The 22,271-nt window shown below is 41.7% G+C and overlaps 1 protein-coding gene across 1 annotated transcript in view; it reads right to left on the bottom strand.

The window, feature by feature from the left end:
• The window catches only part of LOC149980809 (cytosolic phospholipase A2 gamma-like), a 51,573-nt gene that overhangs the window by 7,633 nt on the left and 21,669 nt on the right, over positions 1-22,271 (bottom strand). The window contains exons 2-8 of the mRNA XM_090185684.1: positions 10,359-10,466; positions 9,909-10,034; positions 9,482-9,610; positions 8,915-9,020; positions 8,183-8,503; positions 4,751-4,933; positions 4,501-4,668 (exon numbers count right to left, since the gene is read on the bottom strand). Coding sequence (XP_090041810.1) covers positions 4,501-4,668; positions 4,751-4,933; positions 8,183-8,503; positions 8,915-9,020; positions 9,482-9,610; positions 9,909-10,034; positions 10,359-10,466 — 1,141 coding nt within the window. The remainder of the gene's footprint in view (positions 1-4,500; positions 4,669-4,750; positions 4,934-8,182; positions 8,504-8,914; positions 9,021-9,481; positions 9,611-9,908; positions 10,035-10,358; positions 10,467-22,271) is intronic.

Raw genomic sequence — 22,271 nt, 5'->3', positions numbered from 1 at the left:
AGGGAGAATCCCCTCGGGGTCAGTGGAGGCTACTGAAGAACTGAAGAGACGAGATAAAGCATCAGGCTTGGTGTTCTTAGAGCCCGGACGATAAGAAATCACGAACTCGAAACGAGCGAAAAACAGCGCCCAACGCGCCTGACGCGCATTAAGTCGTTTGGCAGAACGGATGTACTCAAGGTTCCTATGGTCAGTCCAAACGACAAAAGGAACGGTCGCCCCCTCCAACCACTGTCGCCATTCGCCTAGGGCTAACCGGATGGCGAGCAGTTCGCGGTTTCCCACATCATAGTTACGTTCCGACGGCGACAGGCGATGAGAAAAATACGCGCATGGGTGGACCTTGTCGTCAGAGAGGGAGCGCTGAGAAAGAATGGCTCCCACGCCCACCTCTGACGCGTCAACCTCAACAACGAACTGTCTAGAGACGTCAGGTGTAACAAGGATAGGAGCGGATGTAAAACGATTCTTGAGGAGATCAAAAGCTCCCTGGGCGGAAACGGACCACTTAAAGCACGTCTTGACAGAAGTAAGGGCTGTGAGAGGAGCTGCCACCTGACCGAAATTACGGATGAAACGACGATAGAAGTTCGCGAAGCCGAGAAAGCGCTGCAGCTCGACGCGTGACTTAGGGGCGGGCCAATCAATGACAGCTTGGACCTTAGCGGGATCCATCTTAATGCCTTCAGCGGAAATAACAGAACCGAGAAATGTGACGGAGGAGGCATGAAAAGTGCACTTCTCAGCCTTCACAAAAAGACAATTCTCTAAAAGGCGCTGGAGGACACGTCGAACGTGCTGAACATGAATCTGGAGTGACGGTGAAAAAATCAGGATATCGTCAAGGTAAACGAAAACAAAGATGTTCAGCATGTCTCTCAGGACATCATTGACTAATGCCTGAAAGACAGCTGGAGCGTTAGCGAGGCCGAAAGGAAGAACCCGGTATTCAAAGTGCCCTAACGGAGTGTTAAACGCCGTCTTCCACTCGTCCCCCTCCCTGATGCGCACGAGATGGTAAGCGTTACGAAGGTCCAACTTAGTGAAAAACCTGGCTCCCTGCAGGATCTCGAAGGCTGAAGACATAAGAGGAAGCGGATAACGATTCTTCACTGTTATGTCATTCAGCCCTCGATAATCTATGCAGGGGCGCAGAGACCCGTCCTTCTTCTTGACAAAAAAAAACCCCGCTCCGGCGGGAGAGGAGGAGGGGACTATGGTACCGGCGTCAAGAGCTACAGACAAATAATCCTCGAGAGCCTTACGTTCGGGAGCCGACAGAGAGTATAGTCTACCCCGGGGGGGAGTGGTTCCCGGAAGGAGATCAATACTACAATCATACGACCGGTGTGGAGGAAGAGAGGTGGCCCTGGACCGACTGAACACCGTGCGCAGATCGTGATATTCCTCCGGCACCCCTGTCAAATCACCAGGCTCCTCCTGTGAAGAAGAGACAGAGGAAACAGGAGGGATAGCAGACATTAAACATTTCACATGACAAGAGACGTTCCAGGAGAGGATAGAATTACTAGACCAATTAATGGAAGGATTATGACAAACTAGCCAGGGATGGCCCAAAACAACAGGTGTAAAAGGTGAACGAAAAATTAAAAAAGAAATGGTTTCGCTATGATTACCAGAAACAGTGAGGGTTAAAGGTAGCGTCTCACGCTGAATCCTGGGGAGAGGACTACCATCCAGGGCGAACAAGGCCGTGGACTCCCTTAACTGTCTGAGAGGAATGTCATGTTCCCGAGCCCAGGTCTCGTCCATAAAACAGCCCTCCGCCCCAGAGTCTATTAAGGCACTGCAGGAAGCTGACGAACCGGTCCAGCGTAGATGGACCGACAAGGTAGTGCAGGATCTTGAAGGAGAGACAGGAGTAGTAGCGCTCACCAGTAGCCCTCCGCTTACTGATGAGCTCTGGCTTTTACTGGACATGAAGTGACAAAATGACCAGCAGAACCGCAATAGAGACAGAGGCGGTTGGTGATTCTCCGTTCCCTCTCCTTAGTCGAGATGCGGATACCTCCCAGCTGCATAGGCTCAGCTCCCGAGCCGGCAGAGGAAGATGGTAGTGATGCGGAGAGGGGGGCAACGGAGAACGCGAGCTCCTTTCCACGAGCTCGGTGACGAAGATCAACCCGTCGCTCAATGCGAATAGCGAGTTCAATCAAGGAATCCACGCTGGAAGGAACCTCCCGGGAGAGAATCTCATCCTTTACCTCTGCGCGGAGACCCTCCAGAAAACGAGCGAGCAAAGCCGGCTCGTTCCAGCCACTGGAGGCAGCAAGAGTGCGAAACTCAATAGAGTAGTCTGTTATGGATCGATTGCCTTGACATAGGGAAGACAGGGCCCTGGAAGCCTCCTCCCCAAAAACAGATCGATCAAAAACCCGTATCATCTCCTCCTTAAAGTCCTGATACTGGTTAGTACACTCAGCCCTTGCCTCCCAGATTGCCGTGCCCCACTCACGAGCCCGTCCAGTAAGGAGAGATATGACGTAGGCGACACGAGCAGTGCTCCTGGCGTAAGTGTTGGGCTGGAGAGAAAACACAATATCACACTGGGTGAGGAACGAGCGGCATTCAGTGGGCTCCCCAGAGTAACACGGCGGGTTATTGATTCTGGGCTCCGGAGATTCGAAAGCCCTGGAAGTGGCCGGTGGATCGAGGCGGAGATGGTGAACCTGTTCTGTGAGGTTGGAGACTTGGGTGGCCAGGGTCTCAACGGCATGTCGAGCAGCAGACAATTCCTGCTCGTGTCTGCCTAGCATCGCTCCCTGGATCTCGACGGCTGAGTGGAGAGGATCCGAAGTCGCTGGGTCCATTCTTGGTCGGATTCTTCTGTCAGGTGCGTGAATGAGGACCCAAAAGCGAATTAACAAACAGAGTTTCTTTAATGATGAACACACGTGGGCTCAGATGGACAGGTAGATTCCGACAGGACAGGACAAGGTTGCAGCAAACACGATGATAGTCTGGTTCAGGCATGAGACACACAAACAAGAATCCGACAAAGACAGGAGCAGAAACAGAGAGAGATATAGGGACCTAATCAGAGGGAAAAAGGGAACAGGTGGGAAAAGGGGTGAATGAGGTAGTCAGAGAAGACAAGGAACAGCTGGGGGAAAGAGGGACAGAAACGGTAACCTAGTACGACCAGCAGAGGGAGACAGGGTGAAAGGAAAGGACAGAAAGACACAACATGACAATACATGACATATAGGGCTAGTTAGAGACCATCGGTCAATTACACAATGTACAATCTCCAAATTTCAATGACTTTAAAACCTCAAACCAACTATAAATTGTAGAAATTCAATTTAAACACATAAAGCATTTGTTGAGAACTGAAAGGTGTGTAATTGCCTCTTTTAAATTGATTGACTGTCCCTAAGTAGCCCCAGCTGTCCAAAGTCAAATCTATTTTGCCACGGTCACACACCACAATAATTGGTGAAGTAATTTGGCTAACTCTTCCCACCTGCGATCAGACACCCACATCAATTCACACCCCGAAACCAACTCACTTTTGAATTCAGTCGTGGCAACTAGCATCTCTTAATGAACCAACTCTAAAACTAGGCCAAATCAGGAAGTTCAGCCACCCTTTAACTTGGAGTGGTTAGGATTAGTGATGGGGAAACTAAGCTTCCTTAAGCATTGAGGCTTTCCAGCCAAATGTGTCGAGAATAGGTTCATTACTCTGAGCTTCCTTATCCATTCACAATGCACATTAGTGAACACATCTGCTGGTCAGCAAAAAATAGCAAGGTGTGATTATCAGAGGGGTTTTTCTCCACAGATTTTAGCAAAGCTCTGTGGCACAGCAGTAAATCATTGGCTTCAAATAGGTTCACTGTAACGGATGGAACGGATTGAGAAATCGTACCAAACTCGTGTTTGATATGTGTTTGATACCGTTCATGATGCCATTCCCAAGCATTACAATAAGCAGTCCTCTGATTTCTCCCTCCACCAGCCTCCCCTATTGGAGCTGTACTAGATACAGATGTCCACTGTTTATAACTACCTAATGCCATATACTCTCTTACACTAAGACCATATTACCACATAACCATACTGCATTTTACATCCAGGTCCCCAAACCTTCTGTAAAAAACTCAGCTCCAAGGCATCAGGTCAGTGGTACTGTGGAAGTTAGTGTTGCCTGTGCAGATGTAGGGTCTAATGCCTCTAAGTATAAAAGTACTACATAGTGCTACCTACCTATAAAGGGTTCTTCAGTTGTCTCTGTGGGAGAACCCTTTGATAACCCGTTTGGGTTTCATGTGGAACCCTTTTTGGTTCCACGTAGAGCCTTTTCCAGATAAGGTTATACATGGAACTTAATAGGGTTCAACAGTACATGAAACCCATAAAGGTTCTTCAAAGTGCTCTCCCACACGGACAGCCAAATAACCTTTTTTTTCTCAGAGTGCAGGCTGTAGTTCAACAGGCTAACCTGGTGTTGGAGTAATATAATGCCTTTGTTACCGATGCAGTTGCAGCGCTGGTCCTCCCAGTCTTTTGCCCAGCTGTCTGAGGAGAGGATGAGCTCCAGACTGACTGTCTCTATGAACTTCTTTCTCTCCACCAGGCTGGTTCTCTTCCAACTCTCAGGGTCCATGTTCCACAGCATCTCACCCTTACTGCTCACATGACCTAGAGTCATTATACACATTATCACTGGGGTCATGATTATGGTGTCTTTGTGCAATAGTGTGTGTATACGTGTGTGTCTCACCTTCCAGTAGTTGTCCCAGTGTGGTGATGACTTCCCTTGTCTTCAGTGGATCTGGGTCCTCAGCGTACTTGATCAGCTCAGACACACACCTCACCACTCGGAAGGACACACACTCACACACCTTTACCTTCCCGCTTCTCTCAACCATATTCATGTTCTCTTTCAACATCATGCTCTCGTGTCCTGCAGAACAGAACAGGTTGGTCACGTGTAGCAGAGGTGATTTGGAAACACAACCTCCTCTCATGATAAGTAGCCCTGGTAGAGACATGTAAAACTCACGGCCTATTCTATTTCAGCCATTACAATGAGCTTGACGTCCTACAGCTACTCCCACCAGCCTCCTCTGGTCCATTTATCTCCCCACACAGACAGTCCCCAACACAGTAAGCCGTTTTTTTAACCATCCGACTGCCTGTGTGTGGGGAGATAAATGGACCGGAGGAGGCTGGTGGGAGGAGCTATAACAGGACGGGCTCATTGTATTGGCTGGAATGGAGTAGGGGGAACGGAATCAAATGTATTGTCTACTACTGTCCTGTAGTTTATTGTCTAGTAGTGTCCTGTAGTTTATTGTCCAACATTGGCCTGTAGTGTATTGTCTACTATTGTCCTGTAGTTTAGTGTCTACTATTATCCTGTATTTTAATTGTCTAGTATTGTCCTGTAGTTTATTGTCCTGTAGTTTATTGTCTGGTATTGTCCTGTAGTTTGTCTACTATTGTCCTGTAGTTTATTGTCTAGTATTGTCCTGTAGTTTATTGTCTAGTATTGTCCTGTAGTTTATTGTCTACTATTGTCCAGTAGTTTGTCTACTATTGTCCTGTAGTTTATTGTCAATTATTGTCCTGTAGTTTATTGTCTAGTATTGTCCTGTAGTTTATTGTCTAGTATTGTCCTCTAGTTTATTGTCTAGTATTGTCCTGTAGTTTATTGTCTAATATTGTCCTGTAGTTTGTCTACTATTGTCCTGTAGTTTATTGTCTAGTATTGTCCTGTAGTTTATTGTCTAGTATTGTCCTGTAGTTTATTGTCTAGTAATGTCCTGTAGTATGTCTACTATTGTCCTGTAGTTTATTGTCTAGTATTGTCCTGCAGTTTATTGTCTACTATTGTTCTGTATTTTAATTGTCTCGCATTGTCCTGTAGTTTATTGTCTAGTATTGTCCTGTAGTATGTCTACTATTGTCCTGTAGTTTATTGTCTAGTAATGTCCTGTAGTTTATTGTCTAGTATTGTCCTGTAGTTAATTGTATAGTATTGTCCTGTAGTTTGTCTACTATTGTCCTGTAGTTTATTGTCTAGTATTGTCCTGCAGTTTATTGTCTACTATTGTTCTGTATTTTAATTGTCTCGCATTGTCCTGTAGTTTATTGTCTAGTATTGTCCGGTAGTTTGTCTACTATTGTCCTGTAGTTTATTGTCTAGTAATGTCCTGTAGTTTACTGTCTAGTATTGTCCTGTGGTTTATTGTCTAGTATTGTCCTGTAGTTTGTCTACTATTGTCCTGTAGTTTATTGTCTAGTAATGTCCTGTAGTTTGTCTACTATTGTGCTGTAGTTTATTGTCTAGTAATGTCCTGTAGTTTACTGTCTAGTATTGTCCTGTAGTTTATTGTCTAGTATTGTCCTGTAGTTTGTCTACTATTGTCCTGTAGTTTGTCTACTATTGTTCTGTAGGTTACTGTCTAGTATTGTCCTGTAGTTTATTGTCTACTATTGTCCTGTAGTTTATTGTCTAGTAATGTCCTGTAGTTTACTGTCTAGTATTGTCCTGTAGTTTATTGTCTACTATTGTCCTGTAGTTTATTGTCTAGTAATGTCCTGTAGTTTACTGTCTAGTATTGTCCTGTAGTTTATTGTCTAGTATTGTTTTGGAGTATTGTCTACTATTGTCCTGTAGTTTGTCTACTATTGTCCTGTAGTTTGTCTAGTATTGTCCTGTAGTTTACTGTCTAGTATTATCCTGTAGTTTATTGTCTAGTATTGTCCTGTAGTTTATTGTCTACTAATGTCCTGTAGTTTATTGTCTACTATTGTCCTGTAGTTTATTGTCTAGTAATGTCCTGTAGTTTACTGTCTAGTATTGTCCTGTAGTTTATTGTCTAGTAATGTCCTGTAGTTTACTGTCTAGTATTGTCCTGTAGTTTATTGTCTAGTAATGTCCTGTAGTTTATTGTCTAGTAATGTCCTGTAGTTTACTGTCTAGTATTGTCCTGTAGTTTATTGTCTAGTAATGTCCTGTAGTTTACTGTCTAGTATTGTCCTGTAGTTTATTGTCTAGTAATGTCCTGTAGTTTATTGTCTAGTATTGTCCTGTAGTTTATTGTCTAGTAATGTCCTGTGGTTAATTGTCTAGTATTGTCCTGTAGTTTATTGTCTAGTATTGTCCTGTAGTTTATTGTCTAGTAATGTCCTGTAGTTTATTGTCTAGTATTGTCCTGTAGTTTATTGTCTAGTATTGTCCTGTAGTTTACTGTCTAGTATTGTCCTGTAGTTTACTGTCTAGTATTGTCCTGTAGTTTATTGTCTAGTAATGTCCTGTAGTTTATTGTCTAGTATTGTCCTGTAGTTTATTGTCTAGTAATGTCCTGTAGTTTATTGTCTGGTATTGTCCTGTAGTTTATTGTCTAGTAATGTCCTGTAGTTTATTGTCTAGTATTGTCCTGTAGTTTATTGTCTAGTATTGTCCTGTAGTTTATTGTCTAGTATTGTCCTGTAGTTTACTGTCTAGTATTGTCCTGTAGTTTACTGTCTAGTATTGTCCTGTAGTTTATTGTCTAGTAATGTCCTGTAGTTTATTGTCTAGTATTGTCCTGTAGTTTATTGTCTAGTAATGTCCTGTAGTTTATTGTCTGGTATTGTCCTGTAGTTTATTGTCTAGTAATGTCCTGTAGTTTATTGTCTAGTATTGTCCTGTAGTTTATTGTCTAGTATTGTCCTGTAGTTTATTGTCTAGTATTGTCCTGTAGTTTATTGTCTAGTATTGTCCTGTAGTTTACTGTCTAGTATTGTCCTGTAGTTTACTGTCTAGTATTGTCCTGTAGTTTATTGTCTAGTATTGTTTTGGAGTATTGTTTACATTTTTTGTATTTATTTTTTGATTGAAGGGGATTCTCTTCATTGTTGTTTCTTTGTGTTGTATTCTTTCTTATCGACTTATCTTTTTTATTTTGTCTCTCTATCGTTGTCTTTGATGGGTGTTTTATTATCTGGATGGGTGGGGTAAGGGGAGGGGTGAAAGACTACCTTAGTATTAGTTATTCTGATTTTAAGACATTTTTGTCACCTAAAGATATGGTAAAAATGAAAATATAAACATTATTTATCACAACTGAACTCAAAGGGAATGTTGTTTCAATGATCTGAAATACAACTTACAATTCTACACACTAGCCTTGCAGAGTAACTAGCGCGATGCACTGTGGCTTACCTTCAAATAAGCCCCAGATATTTTTTGCTACCTCAGCATTGTTCACCTGCCCTTCTGCGAAGGCACTCTCACAGATACCTGCCCAGCAACAACAAACAAACAACATTACATTGATGTGTGTGTGCACGTTTGCTTGTGCATGTGTGTGTGTGTACATGTGTGTGTCTTTGCGTTCCCCACCTTGCAGCAGAACCATGTCCATTTCCTTCCTCTTCTCTATCAGAGTCCCGCCTTTAAACCGGCTCCTGAGACAGGAAGTGGGGACGAAAGCGCCCAATCCGGAGAAGCCACTCTCGTGGGGGGTCATCTCAAACCACACCCCTACAGTTAAAACAGTGATGGAGAATTGTCTGAAATGACACCCTATTCCCTATATAGTGCACTACTTCTAAACAGAGGCTGACTGGGACTCAGACTAATGCCTGGCTTGGTTTTGGGGTGTCTACAGTAGAGTGTTTGTTCATGTTGTATTCATTGTTTGTATTGTTTTTATTGTTCTGGTTCTAAAACACTTTGAGACAATTGTCTTTGTAAAAAGTGCTATACAAATCCATTTCATTGATTGATACTGCATTCACAGTGCACTCAGAACTCATTATACAAAGATGACACCCAAGTTTTCCACTCTGAAAGTATCAGAATCAACCGGTAGGAACCTCTATGGGAATAAAGTTGATTTTAACTCAGAAGTTCTGAGTTTCTGAGTTTGCGTGAATGCTGCATAAGTGTCACCTTTAGTGCAATGCTGTCTGTAGCAGTCCAGTTCTATGGCGTTGTAGATGGGGTAGGGGTTGGTGCTGTCCCTGTGAGCATCTTCAGAGAGACGGCGAGTGTCCATCTGATACAAGAGAGAGAGAAAAAGGGGAAGAGACAGGGATGTCACATTCATCGAAAGGAGTGGACCAAGGCTCAGCGTGTGTATAGTTCCACATACTTTATTTCAAAGTGAAACTTAACAAAAACATCAAAGAATGAACAAACATCCAGTACAGAGCGCACTTTGGCACTAACTGAAAACAATATCCCACAACGCAGGTGGGAACAATGGACAACTTAAGTATGATCCCCAATTAGAGACCACGATAATCAGCTGCCTCTAACTGGGAACCACACACCTACACCAATATAGAAATAACAATACTAGAAAAAAAATACCTAGTCACGCTCTGACCTTTCGCACCATAGAGGACCCTGAGTGCTCTCTATGGTCAGGGCGTGACAAGGGGAGAGATAATCAGCTCAACAGAGGCAGAGATAGAGAGACACACGCAAACACACACACATAAACCATACACTGACCTCCTTCATGAAAGTGGTGGCAGTGAAGGCTCCCAAAAAGTCAGTGAGGCAGAAGTCCTGGTCGCTGTATTTCCGCATCATCAGCCAGGCCACAACCTTCTTCAAGTCCATCGTAGGACCCTTCATCTTCTTTATCACCTCAACACAACGATTATTCAGCGACCAATCTGGATCGCTGTACAGGGATGACATGCACCTGTGTGTGTGTGTGTGTGTGTGTGTGTGTGTGTATGTGTGTGTGTGTGAGAGAGAGAGAGAGAGAGAGAGAAAGGGGTGGAGAGAGAGATACCTAATTTGTTTCAGCACATTCAAAATGAACTTTCCCACTAAGAATAATAGTAAATAAGTGTGTGTGTGTGCATGTGTGTGTGTGTGTGTGTGTGTGTGTGTGTGTGTGTGTGTGTGTGTACCAGGTGGTGCCTGACACCCCACACATGTAGAGGAGGCTGCCCAGCAGCTTGTCCTGTTCCAGCTGATGCAGAGATCCCAGCATGCTCACTGCTGCCCTCTCTCCCCCACCTGACCCCAGGAACGCTATGTTAGGAACATCCTCCTGAGATATGGGGAGAGAGATGACAGAGATAGACACAGACAGAGAGAGACAGTAACAGAGAGAGAGAAAGACAGAGAGACAGAGAGAGAGAGACAGAGAGACAGAGAGATCAAATCTAGAGAATTTCACATTTGTGTCCCATCATACATTATATAAGAGAGAAGGGGGGGGGGCTGGGCTAACAGCTGGAGACATGAGGGGGGAGACATGAGCTGGAGACATGAGGGGGGGATCCCTATGTAGATGGATGTGGAGTGAGAGAGAGAATGAGAGCTTGCACGAGAGAGAGAATGATCAAAAGAAAGAGGAAATTAGAGTACCCACTAGTTCACAGTAGATATCCAGACTGTTCAGCCACTCCTTAATCAATGTCTTCCTCGCCGTCACGTATTTTATCTCTTCATCATTGATGGAGTCAGACAGACGCACAGTCTGACAGAATGAACGAAAGAGACAGAAAAATGTATGTGTACAGGGTATTATTTCATAATGATATAGTTTGGTGAACTGAAGTGTTGATAGGTAAGAAAAAAATATGTTATCCAATGTCTTTAATTGAGCCATAACACTTCTAAAGTAACATGGCATTTCATTAAAAGTTATTGTAAGATAAATAAAACATAATTCTGACATGTTATACTCTCACTTAGTCAGGAAAGTATATTATATTACTTAATTCTGGATGCATATTCATATATATGTATTACAGTACAGTTTGGTATGTTGCAGACAAATGTCATCGTTATATTGTGTTAACATCAACATAATGAAGTAAGTTTCCTTTAATTATGATTTAATTTGGTGAGTTTAGTATTGACAGCAACAGAAAGGGGTTGTGTTCAATGTATATTTGAGCGATATCAGCAATGCAGTAGCAAAGTATTTGACGAGAACCAAACATAATATTGTGTGGTTTATTTCAGACAAATGTCCTACTATATTGTGATGATGAGTTTCTTACCTCAGGAGTATCTGTTTGTTTCAACATTGTTCTCTCTGAGTCCACTAAAACAGATCCTTTGAACACAAACCAATCCCTTGGTTTTTCTGCATGTCATAGGGTCAGAAAACTCTCAATAAGATGTTATTTGGGTTAAAGAAATAGTATAATACTAATAACAGTACTGTGATAGTCAATTACTCTCTAAATGATCACATTTGGGTCTAAGGAGAAATAGGGCTCAGTTGAAACCCAACGATATTCTATAATAGTTTTTGTGTCCTAAACACATCTATCAATCTGACTGCAAAACTAGATGCCAAAGAATATACAGATTTAAATAAAGGTCACCTGCATCATTCTATTACACAACAATCAACAACATTTATTTATTCAGCACTTTTTACAAAGACAGATTGTCACAAAGGCCATTACAACATGAACAATGTAACATATCTCAACAATAAAATACACAAACGCTACATGCAGTGTTTAGACAGAGAAGTCTTACCAGAGATGTATAGTGTAGTTTAACAGACTAGTCCAGTCTTAATCTTCACCTCCAGTTGATCTCCACATTCTAGTCCCGTCCTCTGTCATCTTATATAGGCCCAGTTACACACACACACACACACACACACACACACACGCACACACACACACACACTCGCACACACACACACACACACACACACACACACACACACACACACACACACACACACACACACACCCTTAAGATTGACAGTTACATAGAATAATGCAGGAAACACTTAACATGCCCCTTTTCTATGGTAGTGAGTATTTCTTTGTTATCAAATCAAATTGTATTAGTCACATGTGCACAATACAACAGGCCTTACAGGGAAATGCTTACTTACAAGCCCCAAACCAACATGGCAGTTTAAAAAGAAATACAGTGCCTTGCGAAAGTATTCGGCCCCCTTGAACTTTGCGACCTTTTGCCACATTTCAGGCTTCAAACATAAAGATATAAAACTGTATTTTTTTGTGAAGAATCAACAACAAGTGGGACACAATCATGAAGTGGAACGACATTTATTGGATATTTCAAAAATTTTTAACAAATCAAAAACTGAAAATTTGGGCGTGCAAAATTATTCAGCCCCTTTACTTTCAGTGCAGCAAACTCTCTCCAGAAGTTCAGTGAGGATCTCTGAATGATCCAATGTTGACCTAAATGACTAATGATGATACATACAATCCACCTGTGTGTAATCAAGTCTCCGTATAAATGCACCTGCACTGTGATAGTCTCAGAGGTCCGTTAAAAGCGCAGAGAGCATCATGAAGAACAAGGAACACACCAGGCAGGTCCGAGATACTGTTGTGAAGATGTTTAAAGCCGGATTTGGATACAAAAAGATTTCCCAAGCTTTAAACATCCCAAGGAGCACTGTGCAAGCGATAATATTGAAATGGAAGGAGTATCAGACCACTGCAAATCTACTAAGACCTGGCCGTCCCTCTAAACTTTCAGCTCATACAAGGAGAAGACTGATCAGAGATGCAGCCAAGAGGCCTATGATCACTCTGGATGAACTGCAGAGATCTACAGCTGAGGTGGGAGACTCTGTCCATAGGACAACAATCAGTCGTATATTGCACAAATCTGGCCTTTAAGGAAGAGTGGCAAGAAGAAAGCCATTTCTTAAAGATATCCATAAAAAGTGTTGTTTAAAGTTTGCCACAAGCCACCTGGGAGACACACCAAACATGTGGAAGAAGGTGCTCTGGTCAGATGAAACCAAAATTGAACTTTTTGGCAACAATGCAAAACGTTATGTTTGGCGTAAAAGCAACACAGCTGAACACACCATCCCCACTGTCAAACATGGTGGTGGCAGCATCATGGTTTGGGCCTGCTTTTCTTCAGCAGGGACAGGGAAGATGGTTAAAATTGATGGGAAGATGGATGGAGCCAAATACAGGACCATTCTGGAAGAAAACCTGATGGAGTCTGCAAAAGACCTGAGACTGAGACGGAGATTTGTCTTCCAACAAGACAATGATCCAAAACATAAAGCAAAATCTACAATGGAATGGTTCAAAAATAAACATATCCAGGTGTTAGAATGGCCAAGTCAAAGTCCAGACCTGAATCCAATCGAGAATCTGTGGAAAGAACTGAAAACTGCTGTTCACAAATGCTCTCCATCCAACCTCACTGAGCTCGAGCTGTTTTGCAAGGAGGAATGGGAAAGAATTTCAGTCTCTCGATGTGCAAAACTGATAGAGACATACCCCAAGCGACTTACAGCTGTAATCGCAGCAAAAGGTGGCGCTACAAAGTATTAACTTAAGGGGGCTGAATAATTTTGCACGCCCAATTTTTCAGTTTTTGATTTGTTAAAAAAGTTTGAAATATCCAATAAATGTCGTTCCACTTCATGATTGTGTCCCACTTGTTGTTGATTCTTCACAAAAAAATACAGTTTTATATCTTTATGTTTGAAGCCTGAAATGTGGCAAAAGGTCGCAAAGTTCAAGGGGGCCGAATACTTTCGCAAGGCAATGTATATGGATAAGAATGAGAAATAACAGTAACAAGTCATTAAAGAGCAGCAGTAAAATAACAGAAGCAAGACTATATACAGTGGGGTACTGGTACAGAGTCAATGTGCGGGGGCACCGGTTTGTTGAGGTAGTATGTAGATGATAGATGATAAAAACAGAGAGTAGCAGCTGTGTAAATAAGGGGGGGGGGTGGCAATGCAAATAGTCTTGGTAGTCATTTGATGAGATGCTCAGGAGTCTTATGGCTTGGGGGTAGAAGCTGTTTAGAAGACTCTTGGACCTAGACTTGGTGTTCTGGTACCACTTGCCATGTGGTAGCAGAGAGAACAGTCTATGACTAGGGTGGCTGGAGTCTTTGACAATGTTTGGGGCCTTCCTCTGACACTGCCTGGTATAGAGGTCCTGGATGGCAGGAAGCTTGGCCCCAGTGATGTACTGGGCTGTACGCACTACCCTCTATAGCGCCTTGCGGTCGGAGGCCGGGGAGTTGCCATACCATGCAGTGATGGAACCAGTGATAGAACCATGCTCTCGGTCGTGAAGCTGTAGATCCTTTTGAGGATCTGAGAACTCATGCCAAATCTTTTCAGTCTCCTGAGGGGGAATAGGTTTTGTCGTGCCCTCTTCAGGACTGTCTTGGTGTGCTTTGACCATGTTAGTTTGTTGGTGATGTGGACACCAAGGAACTTGAAGCTCTCAACCTGCTCCACTGCAGCCCCGTCAATGAGAATGGGGGCGTGCTCAGTCCTCTTTTTCCTGTAGTCCACAATCATCTCCTTTGTCTTGATCACGTTGAGGGAGAGGTTATTGTCCTGGCACCACACAACCAGGTCTCTGACCTCCTCCCTATAGGCTGTCTCTTTGTTGTTGGTGATCAGGCCTACCACTGTTGTGTCATCCACAAACTTATCAATAGTGTTGGAGTTGTGCCTGGCAGTCATGAGTGAACAGGGAGTACAGGAGGGGATTGAGCACGCACCTCTGAGGGGCTCCTGTGTTGAGGATCAGCGTATCGGATGTATTGTTACCTGCCCTCACCACCTGGGAGCGGCCTGTCAAAAAGTACAGGATCCAGTTGCAGGTGTTTAGTCCCAGGGTCCTTTGCTTATTTATGATCTATGAGGGAACTATGTTGTTGAAAGCTGAGCTTTAGTCAATGAATAGCATACTCACATAGGTGTTCCTTTTGTCCAGGTAGGAAAGGGCAGTGTGGAGTGCAATAGAGATTGCATCATCTGTGGATCTGTTGGGGCGGTCTGTAAATTGGAGTGGGTCTAGGGTTTCTGAGATAATGGTGTTCATGTGAGCCATGACCAGCCTTTCAAAGCACTTCATGGTTTGTAGTCATTTAGGCAAGTTACCTTAGTGTTCTTAGGCACAGGGACTATGGTGGTCTGCTTAAAACATGTTGGTATTACAGACTCGGACAGGGAAAGGTTGAAAATGTAGCTTATCATCTGCTTCATCTGACCACTGTTTTATTGATCAAGTCACTGGTGCTTCCTGCTTTAATTTTTACTTGTAAGCAGGAATCAGGAGGATAGAATTATGGTCAGATTTGCCAAATGGAGGGTGTATTTGTCTCTGTGTGTGGAGTAAAGGTGGTCCAGAGTTTTTTTCCCCTCCGGTTGCACATTTAACATGCTGACAGAAATTTGGTCAAACGGATTTAAGTTTCCCTGCATTAAAGTCCCCGGTTACTAGGAGCGCCACCTCTGGGTGAGCGATTTATTGTTTCCTTATGGTGAACACAGCTCATTCAATACGGTCTTAGTGCCAACCTCAGTCTGTGATGGTATGTAGACAGCTACGAAAAATACAAATAAAAACTCTCTAGATAGACATTGTGGTCAACAGCTTGTCATGAGATACTCTACCTCAGGCGAGCAATAGCTCCAAAATTCCTTAGATATCCTGCACCAGCTGTTGTTTACAAAAAATACATAGTCCTATCCTAGTTCATAGTTCTATCCTGCCGGTACAGCGTATAACCAGCCAGCTGTATGTTGATAATGTTGTAATGTCATCATTCAGCCACGACTCCGTGAAGCATAAGATATTACAGTTTTGAATGTCCCGTTGGTAGTTTAATCTTCTGTGTAAGTCATCGATTTTATTTTCCAAAGATTACACGTTTGCTGGCAGAATGGAAGGAATTGTGTTTTTTGTCGATCACCTACGAATTCTCAGAAGGCAGCCCCTCCTCTGGCCCATTTTTCTCTGCCTTCTCTTCATGCAGATGGAGGGATCTGGACCTGTTCCCGGGAAAGCAGTATGTCATTCATGTTGGGCTAGTTGGAATCATTAAAGGAAAAAAAGGATTCTGCCAGTCCGTGGTGAGTAATCGCAGTTCTGATGTCCAGAAGTTATTTACGGACAAAAGAGACGATAGCGGCAACATTATGTACAAAATAAGTTTAAAAATGTGTTACAAACAACGCAAAGAAACAAACAAAAAACCCAATTGTTTGGGAATACGTAAAACGTCAGCCTTCTTCTCAGACGCCATCTTATCAGTGACACTTCCTTGGGAAACTGGAGTGGTGCTATTTTTTAGGGCTTAGATGCTTCAACAGAAAAATACAAATATAAGGTATGAAAGCAAAGTATAACTCAAAAGTGATAGACATTTTTTGGATTCTCCAGTGAATGAAATGAACATCGTCTCAAGTGGTTTTCTTGTTTAGGCACCATCTTTTATTTTTTTAAACAGTTTATTGGTAGTCCTATAAGAATGTGAGTTAAAGGCACTAAACGTATCATGAACACATTAACTTCAGAAAGTATTCAGACCAGTTGACTTTTTCCATATATTGATACGTTATTAAAAAAGAAAATCCCCTCATCAATCAACACACAATAAACAAAATGACAAAGCAAAAAGCATTTTTTATAAATGTTTGCTAATTTATAAAAAATGTAAAACTGAAATATCACATTTACATAAGTATTCAGATCCTGTACTCAGTACTTTGTTGAAGGACCGTTGGCAGTGATTACAGCCCCGTATCTTCTTGGGTATGACGTTACAAGCTTGGCACACCTGTATTTGGGAAGGTTCTCCCATTCTTCTCTGAAGATCCTCTCAAGCTCTTTCGCTGCACAGCTTTTTTCAAGTCTCTCCAGAGAAGTTCAATCAGGTTTATGTCCAGCCTTTGGCTGGGCCGCTCATAGACTTGTCCCAAAGCCACTCCTGCGTTGTCTTGTCTGTGTGCTTAGGGTCGTTGTACGGTTGGAAGGAGAACCTTCACCCTGGTCTGAGGTCCTGAGAGCTCTGGAGCAGGTTTTCATCAAGGATCTCTCTGTACTTTTCTCTGTTCATCTTTGCCTCGATCCTGAGTATTCTCCCAGTCCCTGCTGCTGAAAAACATCCCACAGCATGATTCTTCCACCACCGTGCATCACCGTAGGGATGGTGCCAGGTTTCCTCCAGACGTGATGCTTGGCATTCAGGCCAACGACTTCAATCTTGGTTTCATCCAATCAAAGAATCTTGTTTCTCATGGTCCGAGAGTCTTTAGCTGACTTTTTGGCAAACTCTAAGCGGTTTGTCATGTGCCTTTTACTGAGGAGTGGCTTCCGTCTGACCACTCTACCATAAAGCCCTGATTGTCCTTCTGGAAGGTTCTCCCATCTCCACAGAGTAACTCTACCGCTCTGTCAGAGTGACCATCAGGTTCTTGGTCACCTCCCTGACCAAGGCCCTTCTCCCCCGATTGCTCAGTTTGGCCTGGCGGAAAGCTCTTGGAAGAGTCTTCTAAACGTCTTCCATTTAAGAATGATGGAGGCCACTGTGTTCTTGGGGACCTTCAATGCTGATTTGATTTGATTTGAGACGTTTTGGTGCCCTTCCCCCGATCTGTGTCTCAATACAATCCTGTTTCGGAGCTCTATGGACAATTCCTTCGACCTCATGGCTTTGTTTTTGCTCTGACATGCACTGTCAACTGTGGGACCTTATGTAGACAGGTTTGTGCCTTTCCAAATCATGTCCAATCAATTGAAATGACCACAGGTGGACTCCATCTCATGGATGATCAATGGAAACAGGATGCACCTGAGCTCAATTATTAGTCTCATAGCAAAGGGTCTGAATACTTATGTAAATATGGTATTTCTGTTATTTCTAAAAAACTGTTTTTGCTTTGTCATTATTGGGTATTGGGTGTAGATTGCTGAGGATTTGTATTTATTTAATACATTTTAAAATAAGGCTGTAACGTGACAAAATGTGGCAAAGGTCAAGGTGTCTGAATGTTTCTGAAGGCACTGTATCATCATGTATCAAGCTTGTGTGATTTTTGCGGTAAAATCCAGACTTTTATGGCCATTTGGGAATTAGTATTTAACTCGCTTTGTTTTTACGGACTCTTTTCATCAGTGTTGTTTTACTTAAGGTTGTTAATTAGGTTAATTGATTGAGGATTTTTAGCATCTAGTTAGCCTTTTACCTCATTGGGCTGAATCAGGGCCACACAGAGTGTTTCTTGGTAACTACTTTGAAACAAAAGTATACACCTCACGCACATGGTTGTGGGCTTTAAAAAAAAGAAGACACCTGAATCATGTCAGATATAGAGTTGAGATGTGTTCAATATTACGTTTGCATCCCAACACTACACTGTATACATCACAGAAGACTGAAATATAACATAACCATTTGAAATAGAAATACCAGATCTTCAACAGGTTTTTGGAGAAAAAAAAAAGCCCCCGTCCCCAGTGAAAGTTGCAGCCTTGACTCTGAATATTTCCACTAAACCGTCAATCCTTATTGCTTGGGCTTAGATAACATCACCTAGCTGTGTTTAGCCTATTCGATAAGGTTGATCTGCCTTTTTCAGGCCCCTTGAACTGATACAAGTAATGATCAACTGTTCTTGGGATACACTAATACTTAGTTGAATTTGTCTAAGGGCGGAGTGGGATTGTAGTTTCAACACTGAACAGAATTGCTTAAGACTAAAAGCTAAGGTTTTACACATTACATTTTGGAGTCGCCAACAGCCGACAGGAGACATTCTAAAACTGGGTAGTTCAGATCAATAAAATGACTTTCTAAAACTGTCAAAAACCCTTGCATCTTGTCTTGGCTGTTGTATCTGTACTTGGCTTGAAGGGACAAGCTTTTTTGGCTCCAGGTAAAACTTGTTTTCCTTTAAGTTTAGATATGAATACACATTAACAGACACATAACACCTCTAACTGTTGTATCTCTTCCTCCTCCCTCTTCCAGAGAACCCTTCTAACTTATCAGCACACACCTCTGTTTCATTTCTTCCTCCTCCCTCTTCCAGAGAACCCTTCTAACTTATCAGCACACACCTCTGTTTAATTTCTTCCTCCTCCCTCTTCCAGAGAACCCTTCTACCTTATCAGCACACACCTCTGTTTCATTTATTCCTCCTCCCTCTTGCAGAGAACTCTTCTAAAAGGCAAGGGGCATAACTAGTCAGTTGTACAACTGAATGCGTTCAACCAAAATGTGTCTTCTGCATTTAACCCAGACCCTCTGAATCAGAGTGGTGTGGGCTGCTACCTAAATCAATGTCCACAGTGCAGATGTTGTTGGGGGTTATCTGCCTTGCTCAACAGCAGAACAGCAGATTTTTCCACCTTGCCGGCACGGGGATTGAAACCAGCGACCTTTCGGTTACTGTCCCAACGCTCTACCTTATCGTCCCACAACATCTCTGTTGTATTTGCTCCTCCCTCCTTTATCCTCAGCTATCAACACTTTACTTCACCAGATGGTATCACCATGAAATAATATACTTTTTCTGTGTCACTACTTCAATGATGAAGAGAGAAAAGACGTGACTGAGAGGAATCGATTGTGTACTAGTGTGTCGTCCTGCCTTATCTTTTCGCCACACAACACAATGATGACTAGGGTAAAGGTGTTATTTTATGGTTAAGACCAGGGTTGGGGTAAATTCCATTTCAATTTAGGATATTTTTTCCAAATACTTTTTACGTAAAACGTCACATATAAGTAAGTCTAATGTATTATCAGTTATTATTATTTGTTCAAGTATCCAAGCAAATGATGAATCATCAGATGATCTGTTTAGATAAAGGTATGTATTTATGGAAGCAGAGAAATACACAGAGTAAGAAATACTTTCATAGTGCAACAGTCTATCATGGCTGACTAGACATTCTTTATCCCAACAACATTTAGGCCAAGTGATTAAAAACAACACTAGCTTTCAGTGCAGTAACCTACATACGAGCATGGCAGAGAAACAACAGACATTCAGTATTCAGTGAAAGGTGTTTGATCCGTACATTTCCATTCAGTAAAAGGTGGTTGAACCATACATTTCCATTCAGTAAAAGGTGGTTGAACCATACATTTCCATTCAGTGAAAGGTGTTTGAACCATACATTTCCATTCAGTAAAAGGTGGTTGAACCATACATTTCCATTCAGTGAGAGGTGTTTGAACCATAGATTTCCATTCAGAAAAAGGTGGTTGAACCATACATTACCATGCAGTAAAAGGTGTTTGAACCATAGATTTCCATTCAGTAAAAGGTGGTTGAACCATACATTTCCATTCAGTGAAAGGTGTTTGAACCATACATTTCCATTAAGTAAAATGTGTTTGTACCATACATTACCATGCAGTAAAAGGTGTTTGATCCATACATTTCCATTCAATAAAAGGTGGTTGAACCATACATTTCCATTCAGTGAAAGGTGTTTGATCCATACATTTCCATTCAGTAAAAGTGTTTGATCCATACATTTCCATTCAGTAAAAGTGTTTGATCCATACATTTCCATTCAGTAAAAGGTGGTTGAACCATACATTTCCATTCAGTGAAAGGTGTTTGATCCATACATTTCCATTCAGTAAAAGTGTTTGATCCATACATTTCCATTCAGTAAAAGTGTTTGATCCATACATTTCCATTCAGTAAAAGGTGTTTGTACCATGTCGTAGAATTACAACATTATGTTAATCACATTACTTTAATATTAGAATGTGTTCCTATATGAGTTTTTTCCAAATACTTTTTACGTAAAACGTCACATATAAGTAAGTCTAATGTATTATCAGTTATTATTATTTGCTCAAGTATCCAAGCAAATGATGAATCATCAGATGATCTGTTTAGATAAAGGTATGTATTTATGGAAGCAGAGAAATACACAGAGTAAGAAATACTTTCATAGTGCAACAGTCTATCATGGCTGACTAGACATTCTTTATCCCAACAACATTTAGGCCAAGTGATTAAAAACAACACTAGCTTTCAGTGCAGTAACCTACATACGAGCATGGCAGAGAAACAACAGACATTCAGTATTCAGTGAAAGGTGTTTGATCCGTACATTTCCATTCAGTAAAAGGTGGTTGAACCATACATTTCCATTCAGTAAAAGGTGGTTGAACCATACATTTCCATTCAGTGAAAGGTGTTTGATCCATACATTTCCATTCAGTAAAAGGTGGTTGAACCATACATTTCCATTCAGTGAGAGGTGTTTGAACCATAGATTTCCATTCAGTAAAAGGTGGTTGAACCATACATTACCATGCAGTAAAAGGTGTTTGAACCATAGATTTCCATTCAGTAAAAGGTGGTTGAACCATACATTTCCATTCAGTGAAAGGTGTTTGAACCATACATTTCCATTAAGTAAAAGGTGTTTGTACCATACATTACCATGCAGTAAAAGGTGTTTGATCCATACATTTCCATTCAGTAAAAGGTGGTTGAACCATACATTTCCATTCAGTGAAAGGTGTTTGATCCATACATTTCCATTCAGTAAAAGTGTTTGATCCATACATTTCCATTCAGTAAAAGTGTTTGATCCATACATTTCCATTCAGTAAAAGTGTTTGATCCATACATTTCCATTCAGTAAAAGGTGGTTGAACCATACATTTCCATTCAGTGAAAGGTGTTTGATCCATACATTTCCATTCAGTAAAAGTGTTTGATCCATACATTTCCATTCAGTAAAAGTGTTTGATCCATACATTTCCATTCAGTAAAAGGTGTTTGTACCATGTCGTAGAATTACAACATTATGTTAATCACATTACTTTAATATTAGAATGTGTTCCTATATGAGTTTTTTCCAAATACTTTTTACGTAAAACGTCACATATAAGTAAGTCTAATGTATTATCAGTTATTATTATTTGCTCAAGTATCCAAGCAAATGATGAATCATCAGATGATCTGTTTAGATAAAGGTATGTATTTATGGAAGCAGAGAAATACACAGAGTAAGAAATACTTTCATAGTGCAACAGTCTATCATGGCTGACTAGACATTCTTTATCCCAACAACATTTAGGGCAAGTGATTAAAAACAACACTAGCTTTCAGTGCAGTAACCTACATACGAGCATGGCAGAGAAACAACAGACATTCAGTATTCAGTGAAAGGTGTTTGATCCGTACATTTCCATTCAGTAAAAGGTGGTTGAACCATACATTTCCATTCAGTAAAAGGTGGTTGAACCATACATTTCCATTCAGTGAAAGGTGTTTGATCCATACATTTCCATTCAGTAAAAGGTGGTTGAACCATACATTTCCATTCAGTGAGAGGTGTTTGAACCATAGATTTCCATTCAGTAAAAGGTGGTTGAACCATACATTACCATGCAGTAAAAGGTGTTTGAACCATAGATTTCCATTCAGTAAAAGGTGGTTGAACCATACATTTCCATTCAGTGAAAGGTGTTTGAACCATACATTTCCATTAAGTAAAAGGTGTTTGTACCATAC

This window comes from Oncorhynchus mykiss, chromosome 9, assembly GCF_057628025.1.
Source record: "Oncorhynchus mykiss isolate SJ-2025 chromosome 9, ASM5762802v1, whole genome shotgun sequence".
In the NCBI taxonomy this organism is placed as follows: domain Eukaryota; kingdom Metazoa; phylum Chordata; class Actinopteri; order Salmoniformes; family Salmonidae; genus Oncorhynchus; species Oncorhynchus mykiss.
This window is presented reverse-complemented; position numbering and strand designations above follow the sequence as displayed.